This window comes from Gracilinanus agilis, chromosome 6 (assembly GCF_016433145.1).
Source record: "Gracilinanus agilis isolate LMUSP501 chromosome 6, AgileGrace, whole genome shotgun sequence".
Taxonomy (NCBI): domain Eukaryota; kingdom Metazoa; phylum Chordata; class Mammalia; order Didelphimorphia; family Didelphidae; genus Gracilinanus; species Gracilinanus agilis.
In genome coordinates this window covers 276,408,314-276,422,464 of record NC_058135.1, presented here as the reverse complement: position 1 = coordinate 276,422,464, position 14,151 = coordinate 276,408,314, and the positions used below count along the sequence as shown (strand labels likewise).

The following is a 14,151-nucleotide window of genomic DNA, read 5'->3' as shown; positions in this document are numbered from 1 at the left end:
ACCCTAGTCATTGTTGACAGGTTGACTCGATGGCCAGAAGTGTTCCCTGTAAAGAAAAACAACTCGGACTTTGTGGTGAAGACACTTCTGAGGGAGATAGTTCCAAGATTTTCTGTACCAGCTAGAATTGTTTCGGACCATGGATCACACTTTTCCCAAAACATCTTGTATGAGATTTATACGACCTTGGGTTTAAAGAGAAGTTTACATTCAGTCTGTCACCTGTCAACCTCAGGGCAAATTGAGGTCTACAATAAGAGAATTAAAACTCTGATTGGAAAAGTGTATTCTGAAAGCCATCTGAAATGGGTACAAGCACTCCCCATTGTTCTTTTTTATTTAAGACATCAGCACTGTAGTGACACAAGATTGTCCCCACATCAATTGTTGTATGGCCACACTCCATGGCATAGTTCATCCCAGAAGTCAGCTCTCTTGTCACACCTTGGAGCTGAATGTCAGCTATATAGATATATAAAAGCTTTAAAGAAAAGACTGGATGAATTGCACAAACTTGGCTTGTTAACTCAGAGAGTTCCTTTAGACTTTAGCTTACATCAGCTTAAACCGGGAGACATGGTCTACATAAGGAACTTTACAAGAAAATCTGTTCTAGACCCTAAATGGGTTGGGCCTTTCCAGGTGCTACTAACTAGTCCAACATTCATAAAAGTTGAGAACAGAGACCCCTGGTTCGATATCACACATGTGCAACCTGTAAAAGAACATGCTGTACATGAAGAACACCATGAAGAACCAACTGACTTAGAGCAACATGAAATGAATGCACTGTCAGATCCACAGCAAACAGAATGTACTGGTGAAGAGGAATAAACTGCTTGAAATTTAAAAAAAAAAAAAGAAAAAAACAAGAACAAACGGCAAAATTTTTTTTGGCAACACAAAAACAACACAATGGAAGTTAACGCAATTGCATCACAATGACTAATGTTCCTGATAAAGAAGGTGACAAGTTAACCACCCAACAAGATGATAGATAACAGACATGTATGCATGCGGTACAGATGAAGAAATGAAGAACACAGAAGCTACAAGCTGTAACAATTCACAGCAGAGGTGGCATGAAGGAATGGACAATCACAAGAGTTTTGTAATCTTCATTAAATACAATGTGGGAAGAGGACTAGAAGGAAGAAATACGTAAGGCTATGATATCATGTCATAAACACACATTGCACAAATGAGACATCACATGATAGTTTGCATGCCATACCACATAGGCTACACAAGGAGAATTGTGGTTCTCCAGTAGGGCAGAAGACTAGTGCAGTAAGGGGTAAGTATGTGCATGCATCAGTACTCATTAGTTCACTGAACACAACACAAAACTGATTGTTTACCTTTTGACATAGACCTCATGTAGATAAATGAGAGTCTCTTTTGTATATATGTATTATATGTACATATTACATGTGAATAGCTGTATATAATAGGAGGGTATCCTAGGATCTCTAGCATATCAAAAGATCCATTATTTGTTTTTTGATTTGATAGACATCAAGGTAACTTCCATCTGTAAATAAACATTGTGGATAGCCTGTATTATAATTACTAACCCATAGTATAGTTACTAATAGCTTAGGGATAGGTAGCTTTAGGGACTTTTGAACTAGTTAGTCAGGGAAAGTGACAATATTGTGAGAATAAGTGATGTATATAGCTTTGCATATACTTATAACTAACAAAATAAAATTAATATACTAACGATTTAGAACTTAGAATCGTTAATAACATTAACATAGCTTAAGTAAGGTACTAACATGAAAATTTAGAGTTAAATGTATAGACAGTTCTATAACACTTTGCTTATGGAGTTTTACCATGTTTCTTTTTGTTGTGAGTTAGGAACAAGTTAAGAAGCACTGTAGGGCTTTACAATTTTGCTTTGAATGTGTTTCAAAGATGTTTACATTGCATGCTTTAGATATAGTGATTGCAACTTATAATTGTTGAGATTTGATTTTCTGCTTGTGTTACTCTGTAACATTTGTTATGATGCTTGTATTTTATATCAAAACATGTTTTTTCCCTTGTTTAAGCTTTCATTTTTCCCTCCTTAGATATGGGTAGGTAGTAAAATAAGCCATAGCACTGGCAAGACTATTAAGGGGTTAGGCAAAAGACATTGTTTAGGAAGTTGCTTAGTTATAGCAAAGAGAGGGTAAACTGTGCTGAAATATCTTAAGCCTGCAGAATTTCCAGTGGAAATTTCTACTAGAAAAGGGGGGATTATTGTAATGTAGAAGATGGTAGGATGGAATTCCTGCAAAATACAGAGTCAAGCCTCACCCAGAATTCCAGGGGACCCCCCCTTGAGAACTTTGGGTGAGGGGGCAGTTGAGAGTTAGTTAAACAGTTGTTTCCTGAGTGTTGAGGGGAACATATTTTACTGCTTGCTGCTCTTGACTTGGGGGTTCACCTGGGAGGCCATAGTGGCAAAAGCCATTGTGGTTTCTACTTAGGAGTTAGCCTGTCTAGTAGGATTAGTCCTTTCTAGCATCAATATAATAATTATTTAGTTATATAGACATTTTGAAGTAATTACTATCAGCCTAGAGAGCAGCTTAGCTAAGGTCTGACACTCCCTCCTGGGAGGTGGGGGGGAAGAGGCAGCTTCAACCTGACAGTCCAGGGCTTCCCAAATCCTAATTATCCCCTCTTGCCTTCCCCTTTCTTTCTTTATCAGTATATAAGCTTTATCTTCAATATCTGTGCCTAGGAATTATTTGAGGATACTCACTGCTCACTGTTGCCATTAAGCTTGAATCCTATCAGTTGCCAGCCTGAGAAGTCAAGTCCCATCTTAGTCCTCAACATTAGGATAACTAGCTACTACTCAGTCCTCAATTAGGCCTGTGGGGTATATAAGTTAAAGAAAGGGAATGTCATTAAAGATTAGCCTCTACTGAATCTTGCTTGAAGATCCTCAGCCCTGTCTCCATCATCAACTGAAACCAACTGCTTGGGGGGAGGGGTTTGAGAGCAAGGAGTACATAACCCCCTCCCTACTCACTCAAGCCTGTCTGTGTGGGAGGAGAGTGTCTTGCAGACATCTGTCCCTGGCCAAACTACCAGCTTCCCTAATATTTCTGTTATTACAAACATAACAGATACTCAGAATGAAGAAGAATTGAACTATCTCTCTCCCAGTAGTTAAATTTAATTCGATCATTTCTTCTATTCAGAGAACATATTCTGAGAATAAAAGGAAAAAACCTTATTTGAGTACTTCCTCTTGTCCCCTCCTTTCTCTGGCTGTGTCCTGGCCTTGAATCCCAGGACCATCACTTTCTGCTCCCCCTTAACAGTCCTCTCTGACCTTCCCCCCCACCTCTCTGATCTTGGGTTAACTGGGTCCTCTGTCTGCTCTTTAAACAAGAATAGCCAGTTGTCTTCAGTCTTACTCATTATCCTGACCCCTCACCTCATCCATAGCCTCTGCATGTATAGAATCCTATATAAACTGGCTGTTGCTTTTACTTGATGCTTAGCTTTTGGGAGATGAATCCAACTGAACCTGTGCACAAATAAATCTGCTTTCCCATGCTCATAGTATCAGTAAGATTCTCTTCCATAACAATAATTATAGAGAACTTTGATTTAGTTCTCATTTTGATGAGCTCCTATAGCTTAATATATAGAAGTCCAGATGAGCTGAGTAGGATATGGAAGAGATATATCTAGCCTAACCTAAAAAAATTGTATGTAAATAAAATGAAGAAGAAGCAAAGTAAATAGTCCTTAATTATGAGAATGCAGAAGATGAATGATTCCAACAACAAAGTGTTCTGACATGCCCTATATCTTTCTCCCCATCTATTATGTGAACTAACAGTGTTTGATTTCTTGACTAGTAAGCAATTTCCCCACTTATTTAAAATCCTTTTAATTATTTGTTTGTTTATTTATTTATAAATATTTTTATTTTTATTTTGAATATTTCTCATAGTTACATGTTTCATGTTCTTTCCCTCTCTGCAAACCCCCTAATCCCCCTTAGCCAACACACAATTCCACTGGGTTTTACATGTATCATTGATTAAGAACTAATTCCATATTACTGATAGTTGGACTAGAGTTATTATTTAGTGTCTTCATCCCCAATAATATCCCCCTCAGCCCATGTGTTCAAGCAGTTGTTTTTCCTCTGTGTTTCTCCTTCCACAGTTCTTCCTCTGAATGTGGCTAGTTTTCTTTCTATTAAGTCCCTCAGCCTTGCTCTGGATTCTTGCATTGCTGCTAGCAGAGAGGTCTGTTATGTTTGGTTGTACCACAGTGTATCAACCTCTGTGTATAATGTTCTCCTGGTTCTGCTCCTTTCACTCTGCATCAATTCCTGGAGCTCATTACAGTTCACATGGAATTCCTCCAGGTCTTTATTCCTTTCAGAATAATAGAATTCCATCATCAACAGATACCACAATTTATTCAGCCATTCCCCAATTGAAGGATTAAAATCCTTGTATTTAACAGATCTGAACAGACTATAATACTGACCTCCACTAACTTTCCCATCTCATCAAAGTTCTGGGTTACTATATGCCTCATAAAAGATTTATAATTTCCCTTTTGTCCTGGATTGACCTTTTTCCTCTCAGCATTATGCATTGTTGTTTATTCTCATAGAACTTAAGTTTCTTTAGATCAGGAACTCTTTTGTTAAAAGGATTTGAAGAGAAAAGAGTTTTAAGACATCCTGATTTGCTTAACATAAAGCTCACTTCCATGTAAAGTGTTCCCATATGCATTAAAGCATGATTTTACCTTGGGCCTCATTAGTAAATGGATAATTAGAAAAAGTAAAAGTATATTCTGATTTATTGAATTGTTAAGTGTGGGTTTTTTATACTAATCTGAATGGGTTGACAGACATTCTCTGCAATTCTGCATAGAATGGTATTTAACAATGCTTTTTTTAATTGTAGATTTTATCAGTAAATTAATGCCCACCATACACAGATGTCCATTAATTCTGTTTGAAGGCAAAAAATATATTCAGGCCATCCAGGCTTTGCCAAAAGTAAGGATGATTACTCTTTTTTTTTTTTTAAATTTTATAATCATTTACTTTCTTTTTTTTTAACTCTCCTTTTAGTCCATCAAGGTTTATTATGCAAATTAATACAAGATGGTACAATGAATTGTCAAAATCACAATTGTTATTGGAAAAAAAAGATAATGTGTAGTTCACTTTACCAATCAATAGAAATTAGGCCATCAAACAATAAGGTGAATGCATATGTACAATTCCCCTGCTACAAGGCATGAAATTCCCAATTCCTAAACAGGCTGTATTTGCACCAATGCCATTAATTGGATAATTTTATTTGGTGCTAGATTTATGCTACCAAGTTTCAAATTGATCTGTGATTAGGTCACACGAAAAGAATCCCAAAATGTGGATAGAGCAGTTTCTACAATACTTAACAAGTACAGATACTGAGATTAGAGGTAAATAAGCCAAATTCTAATAATATTAATTAAATCTAAGAAAATGAGGTCATGGATAACTCGTACAGAATGCTAGCCATATATACAAATATTTGACATAATTGGGGATGGAAATTCTTATCCTATAGTAGGATTTACCTAACACATAAAACTTATAATTTTTGGTATTTATTTCTTTTTTTCAAACAAATCCCAACCATCACCAGTCAGTGATGAACACTTTTTCTTCCTGCAACATCTATCTTCCAAAGACACCACAGCAATACAAGCCAGGTTTTAAAACTTTTCATTTGCATATTAAAAAACTTGTGCATTCTAATAATTAAAATAATTTTAACAACAAAAAATGGCATTCTCATTAACTGCATTTTACAGCTTGCCAGGACCTTGGTACAGCTTTGCATTTTACTGTTAACTAGATTTATTGTAGTCCCACCCGGGTTCAAGCTCTTTTTTTTTTATTTTTAATTTTTTTAATACCACCAGGATCCAAATTAGCCAGGACAGGTAGATAGAAAGAGGCAGCCAGCTGGGCCTTCATTCAATTCAATGTCAGTAGTTCTTTATTCTTTTGATGTTGAAAGGGGCAGCACAACTTTATCCAACCTCTTTGCATCTTACAAAGTTAAACAGCTAAAAGAAGTAAAATTAAGAAGGCAATGCTTGTGGAATGCACAGTGCATATTGACAGGGGAGATTTCCTTATGATTCACGAGCTTGCTTCTCTTGTTCAATTGTTTCTTTTGAAGGCAGTGGGTTTTTCTCTTGTGTTTCTGTCTTCTTCAATTTAGACTTATCAAATTTCTGAATCTCAGCCATATCTGGTTTGTCAGACATTTTTGCAGATTAAGCAGTGATGGACGGGGCTCATGAGTGTAAGTCAGATCTCTGAGGTGGCATCTCTGAACTGTCAATCATTTACTTTCTAAAATAACCACAATTTTTATTCAAAGTGTATGCAGTGGGCACATAAAGGAGCTATAGTAATACCTAATGCAGGCATCTTGAAGTGATCAGCGATTAGTAGAGTAATGATATCAGATATGGTCATATTACCATTAATACACATTTACTGTGCATATCAAGTGTGCCCATAATTTTTAGCCCCTAACTTTCATTACCCTTAAACAACATCCTCTGAACATCCCAATTATTTGTCACTTTTTTTGTAAATGAAAGAAATTTATTCCTGAGTGGTGCATAATGCATGGCACCTGGTCTTAGAACCATACAGATCTAAACTCAAGTCCTGGATCAGGCACACATGACCACTTCCATTAACTTCATCCATTTTTTTTTCTTCATTCATTTGTTTATTCTTGTCTTTGTATGCCCAGTTCCTACTAAAATGCGTTTTTGAAAAATTATTATATTTAATTTCTTGGTTATCAGCTGTATCTATGAAATTATCTGATTTGATTCTCGTTTGTTTCTGTTTCATGAAGTACCTTTTAGGTTTAGGTCCTAAATTCATCTTTTATTTCTTATGAAATATAACATCATCATCAAAATAATAATAATAGTAGTAGAAGTTGTTGTTATAGTATGTATTTAAATTGTACTTAGTCTGTGACAGGCACTGTTCTATGTGCTTTATAATTATTTTCACATTTTGTGGTGGGCACCAAGTCCCCCTAGTACATGCCGAATTCCTAGGAAGGACACAGTTCACGATTACAAGAGGAATTCACCTTGCAAAGCTCACAGTTGAACAAACATAGGATCCTCCACCTCTAAGCTTTGGATGTATTTACACTAGTCTTAAGATAAGGGTCTGAGCACAAGGAAATACCTCTTGGTTACATCCCAAACATACTAGGTTTCTGGAGATAACTTAGCCACCTTTATGATCCCTACATCTCAAACATCACTTATGATCCCAAACATCTCTAGAATTCTCAACACAGGTAACATGATCAAGATGTCATAAAGGTTGTATACTTTATTATTCCCACAGACCCACCTTTATGATGAGGATGTCAGAAATGATGTATGCTTATGTTTAAGCCCCCAGACCCAAAGGCATCTATTTTGTTGCCTGTTCTCCCTTGATTGCCCCACCTCATTTGTTCCCATTGTTCATCCCTTTTCCCATCTTTCCTTTCCAAGTCACTTAGACCCCATCCCTTTAGGATATAAAAATCCGGAACTTTTCTTCGTTCAGGGAGGCAGTTGGTCCTGCACACTGCCTCCCTCCCATTCAACCTAAATAAATTTCTCTATCTTTAAAGAGTTCCTCTTGAGTCTGTCATTCATGAAAGGGTACCCTCCAAGGACCAGGGGTTAATCTCTAGCCCCTCACAACACTGATATTGTTAGATAATCCAAAGAGATGATTTGTTACTATCTCTATGCTGTACCTAACCCAATGATATAAAATTGGTGCCTCAAGTTTTAAATAAAATGTTCTGGGTACATGGGCTCCTCTATGCTTTTACCAACAATCTCAGGTGAATCCTAGATTTAGGTAATGTACCATTTATACTTTTTCAAGTACAGAGTTTCTTCATAAATACATAGGATCATAATTATCATTTTTTAACATAAGAATCTTAAGCAAACTCACTAAATGAAGGGCATGAGAGTACAATTACAATACCACGACTGCTACATTTCCTATAGCCAAGACAATAGTTCCTCTTCTATGCTTCAGTTCTAACATGTTAAATTAAAAGTTCAGATCCTTTTTAACATAGCATATGTCTGCCTGTATAAACTATAAACTATGATTTTCATTCTAGCATTTTTCAGGTATTTTCTTCCTGTTTTTCTCCACATCAGAGCTCCCAAAGTCATTGTCTACTTAATGAGATTTTCAGGAAAAAACCTGTAATTTTTGAGAAACTTGGTTAGGTTGTAGAAAGAAGGCTCATCATTATGCTTCTGGGAGTCATTGTTCTCCCTAATGATTGTAATTCAAAGAAACTGGCAATGGGATTGTATCAACTTTCTCATTAATCAAGGATAATTTGGACTTTTGTGTCAAGATAATATTCTCTCTCTCTCTCTCTCTCTCTCTATATATATATATATATATATATATGCATATATATATATGTGTGTGTATATATATATACCCTAAATCTCCTGATATTTTTTCATAATTGATTTTGATAAATGATTTTTGATAATGATGAATTCACTTTAATCTGGAATTACATATTACATTTTACATTTAAATTATTGTCCCACAACTACTAAATATAGATAATAACAAAATATGTTGTATATAAGATTCCAAAATATTGAATATTAAGATAATGTTTCTAGTATATAGCATACGTTAATTGGTTTTATAACTGAAACTAAAAAAAGAGAGAAGGCACATATATATATGTGTGTGTGTATATATATATATATACATATGTATGTATATATATATGTTCATTCATAAATGAAGAAGAAATGGCAGATTAGCTTTAGCATTTTCTTTAATATATTCAGTAGTATAACTGTTAACCCAGAGAAGGAATTGATCCATGAACAAAGTTGTTGAGTGAAGTTCAAACTAAGAATGAGACATGAAAATTACATTTAACAATATATATCATCTATGATTTGTTGACATACTTTATGGATTGCAATCTCTATTTTTCTTAATCTGAATCACTCTTTATATGTTGTGTCCATCTATTAAGATGTGAATTTATTGAGAGTATGGATTATTTTCTACTTCTATTCATCTCCCAAAACTTTAGCCTAATTCTTTGAACAGTAAAAGTTCAAAATTGATCTTTTTATTACCTCCTTTCTGCCTCAGAATGGATACCTTTGTTTATGTTTAAGATAGAAGGTAAGGGATTAAAAAAAAGATCATTTTGGATTACCTATGTTTTCAAATTGTGTAATAATAACACTCTTTTTAATAAAATAATTCTGTTTTCCTCATAGACTTAGAGAAATTTCATGCTACAAGATTTGTGATCTTAAGGAAAAGCAAATTATTTAGAAATCACAGTTATTAGCAATTTGTATTAAACACATGTCACACAAAAATTACTAGACAATCCAATAATGCTTTTCTTTCTTCTGACTCAATCTGGACAGGTAAGTATTTCTAGTTTCCTCCCCAGAGGTCCTGATCAAGTACTTTCTCATTGAAGAAAACCAGTGTCATACTGTCTAATTCAGAAGCACATGTCTTTTTAAAAGATAAAAGTTAGAAGAAAAAAATCAAAACAATTAAATCTATTCACCTGGCTCTTTCTTAATTATCCATTGAAACTTGTAGAGTTCCTGCCTTTTTATCTCTTTCTCATATAAGTCAAGATCTTTCTTCTACTAGCTACTGACCCTGATCTGCATTAACATGAGATTAAAATATAAAGTAAGTCAAATGGGAGAAATATAAAGACATACATCTGAGTTAGTTTTAGAAAAGAATCAATGATGGAAGAGACATGTAGTTTGATATATTCTTTTGAAGAAAACTTGGAATTTTAAAAGGATTACAACTTGAATATGAATATAGATTATTAAATCCTACCTAGGGAAGCTAAAATGAGCTCTATTATTATAGACACAGCATCTTTGCATTATATCTGATAGTTTGCTTGCATTCTTCCTTGACCAGGCCGCATGTGGAAAATTGGATTAATTTTGGACAACTGAGTTCAAAGTGGACATTAATTAACTCCAGATTGATTATAAGGAAGCAATAATAATATTTATGAGGCAGAAGAACATTCCATATAAGGACTGGTTGAAGACACAACATTGTTTTAACAAAGAATAGATTCATGGCATCATAGATTTTAAACTGGAATTACCCTTAAACTTCATGTCATCATACTACCACATTATAATGATGAATATGAATGATTGAGGATTCACTTATTGTCCAGAATATCACAGGGCAAATGTAACTGACCTGCTATTGAAATCCAGATCCTGTAATTGTACAGAACTTCCCAAAAAGCTTAATGGTTTTAAAATTTTAGAAACTGAATTCTATACTGAGACTTTGGGGACATCCTTTATAAGCTAATATTCTTTGAATTCTAGCATAAGAATGAAAGATCTGGGATTAAAGATGGGATAAAATTTGGAAATTTCTTTCAAGAATTTGAATAATTAAAATAAAGTAGAAAAAATCAACTTATTTTACTTCACAGAAAAGATCAAGAGCAATTGTTCAAAGATATAGAGGGGAAAATTTAAGTAAAAAATGAACATACACTTATCAATAAGACATTCATCAGATGATTTGCTGCTATAGCTGATAGTGTTGCTCTCATGCACATGCTGTTTCCATTAAAAAGTTTTTTTTCATTGATAGCAAAATTTTTTAAATAATCTACCTATTTCTATAGTGTCTATAGAACATTATCTGACAGCAGCCTTTAAAAAATTATTGTTAACTGACCTTCGCACACAAGAAAACTTTAACCAAAGGTAGCAGGTATAATATTGTAGTATTAAAAATATTATAGTATATAGTGATATAGATTTTTATATAAATATTTTGTACTTAATTCTCTAAAGGATCCCTTAAATTAAGTGACCCACTAAACTAGGATTTACTGAAGGTTGATTATTTTGAACAATGAACCAAAAATAATCATTTTTGAATACATATAAGGAGAGCCATTAAAAAGAGAGAGAGAAGAATCAGAGAGAAATTGATGAAGAAATTTAGTAGAAGTTTACTTGCTTTCAGTGGAATCCTATTTTATATTGGTTATGAAAGGCAGTGTTTGCGTCAATTTTTTAAAGAGTCTTTTCAAGGCATCTTTCACTTCTTTGTTCCTCAAGCTGTAGATCAAAGGATTAAGCATGGGGATGACCAAAGTGTAAAACACAGATGCCATCTTGTCTGTGTCAAAAGAATGGCTAGAATGGGGCTGCAGATACATGAAGAGAAGTGTTCCATAAAACACAACCACAACTGTGAGATGAGAGCCACAGGTGGAGAAAGCTTTGTACCTGCCCTCAGAGGAGTTCATTCTGAGAATGGCTACAAGAATGAGCATGTAGGAGAAAAGGATAATGAAGAGTGAAGAAACCATATTAAGTGCAGCAAATGTCATAATAATTAGTTCAATTTCACTTGTATCTGAGCATATAATGGACACTAGAAGTAGACTGTCACAGTAGAAATATCTTAATACATTTGATTTGCAAAAAGATGATTGAAAAATCTTTATGGTGACCAGGAGTGCTACTATGATGCTATAAACATATGAGATAGCCACTGAGATCCAACATACCCGGTCAGACATGATGACCATATAGAGAAGGGGCTTACAGATAGCCACGTAGCGGTCAACAGCCATGGCTGATAGATTGAAAAATTCACTTGTGAGAAATATCACAATAAAAAAGAGTTGTATGGCACATCCATAATAAGAAATGATATTTTTCTTTTCCAGGAAACTAAGTAGCATTTTTGGACCAATTGCCGTGGAATAGCCAAGATCCACAAATGCCAGATGTCTGATAAAATAGTACATGGGAGTTTGGAGGTGGGGATCAACAGTGGTTAGGATGATAAGGCCCAGATTTCCCAGTACTATGGCCATGTAGTTGAAGAAAAACACAACAAAGAGAGGTCCTTGAAGCTCAGGACGGTTTGTGATGCCCATGAGAATGAATTCGGTCACCTGGCTCCCAGTGGTTTCATTAAACTTGATCATTTCTTCCATCCAAGGACCATAATCTGAACAGAAAAGAAACAAAATTTTTTGAGTTCTGTTTTCATAGGTAATGAGCTTATTATTTGGTAGAAGTGTCTCTGACAAGACTTAAAGGAACTTTCTCACCCAACTATGATATTATTTTATCAATTTAGTTGTTGTGTGGAGAATTCACTCTATTGAAGTCATATTACATCATATATCATTTCATATCATATTATGTCATATCATACTATATCATGTATCAATAACCTGTCACCAAGAGAAACATGAATGTGGCTGTACTTTTAAAAATAGTGAATTATGAAATTATACATCCCCAATAAATTGGACATAATAATATTATGAATATATTATAAAATATTTTAATTAATTAGAAAGTTGGACAATTATAATGGCAGAGAGAAGTATAACTTCATTAGAACACCTTATTGAGGAATTGTGGTTGGCTTTAAAAGTAAGAAGACATGGGTGATAGAACTCTTTTCAACATATTTTCAAGTAACCCTACTCTACTCATAAAAGCTCCTGCTTGTTTGTCTATTGTTTTTGATTGGGGTTTGTTAAGTGATGGTCCATGGCAAGAGATGAAATTTCCTTCTTAGGAATGCCCTGGATCTAAATGTCTAGAATCTATTTCAGTTTCTACCTCATCAAGTCATTAATTGTATGGCATCCAAGGAGACATCATGTACCTACTCAGTCTCTGTAGTCTCACTTCATTTTAACACAGAGAAAATATTTTGCTCTCTGGATTCTGAAGGCAAACCATGCTTATAATTTTTGTGGTTTTAAGCCTTTCATTTCCAGAGCAATGAAATGTTGGGTTTTGGGTCTGTTTTTTTTTTCTTCACATTATGTTTGTGCTGATAATATCCTGTTCCAGGCCACTGATCTCAAATAATCACCATGATCCTTTCTATTATTTGGTATCAGTGCCCCTTAACAAAAGACATTTATTCATTCAGATTTCAGAAAAGCATTTGTAACACTGATCATGGCTAGGAACTGTCATCTGATTCATGTTCTAGAATGATTTTATGCCTTTTCATCTTAAGTGCATTAACCACATGGCCCTTGAATTTTCCCATTCACTCCCTCGTTGAGCATAGTGAACAACTTTTTGAACTGAACTGCCTGATATCTATAGTTTTGTTAGCTATTGTACTGAGATCACAAAAAAGAATATTACCTTGTTATCTGGAAGATAGAATATTCTGTGGCTTGTTGATGTTATCTGTACTACCAACTGCTAGATGGAGACTTTATGAGTTTCTCAGTCCCCATGAGGCTTCTGTCTCTGGAGCACTGGAACAGTTTAATGAATTTCAAATGATTACATGTCGAAAATTGCTGTGACAAAGATAGGAGATTTTTTCCAGTTTATCTAATTCCATAAAGTATTTATTAAGATTCATATTCTAGGTTCCTATTTGTGGCTGACATACCATGCTTTCTTCAAATTGAAATATATCACATAAACTTGGGCAAGTGGTCTGTACAATCAGAGCAGTTTGTTTTAATCATAACCATGGTAAAGTCCAAGTACATGAAGGACATGTAGTACCCAAAATATAATGTAAATTTGTATGGGCAAAATGGAATGCTTACCTTTTTGAATACATTTCTAGGAGAATTAGATACCAATAGACTTATTAATGTTCACCAAAAATAACCAGGAGGAGGCATGCAGGTTGGATTTCCTTTAGCAAATTATAAATTCTTTTGTTGTCTGCCTCTGGGTTTGTATTTAGATCTTTCTTGACACCATAATAATATTCTATTGAAGGCATCCTATGCTTTTTTGCTCTTTGCTTCTTTTTTCATCTTACTTCTTGGCTTTTAATTCATGTTAAATTTGGCCATGTAACTGGGGTAGAGGAGGCACTTTTAAATGTTAGTTTTTTGTGCAGCCATTTTTGAAACATAGTTCTGGGTTTTTATAAATGTTCAATTTTTCCAAGATGGTATGATCTAAGAGAGATACATGTATTACATTCCTGGCCTATGTGCTGGTCTGTGAGCTCTAGTATGTCCTCTTTTC

The 14,151-nt window shown here is 34.6% G+C and overlaps 2 protein-coding genes across 2 annotated transcripts; both read right to left on the bottom strand.

Annotated features, from left to right (window-relative positions):
• Positions 1–6,174: 6,174 nt before the first annotated feature.
• Positions 6,175–6,326, bottom strand: LOC123251822 (thymosin beta-4-like). The gene has a single exon (XM_044681135.1). The coding sequence runs from the start codon at positions 6,307–6,309 to the stop codon at positions 6,175–6,177; it is 135 nt and encodes a 44-aa protein (XP_044537070.1). The 5' UTR covers positions 6,310–6,326.
• Positions 6,327–11,138: 4,812 nt separating this feature from the next.
• Positions 11,139–12,116, bottom strand: LOC123252657 (olfactory receptor 8K3-like). The gene has a single exon (XM_044681923.1). It carries the CDS (start codon positions 12,114–12,116, stop codon positions 11,139–11,141), a length of 978 nt encoding a protein of 325 aa, XP_044537858.1.
• Between the last annotated feature and the right edge of the window lie 2,035 nt (positions 12,117–14,151).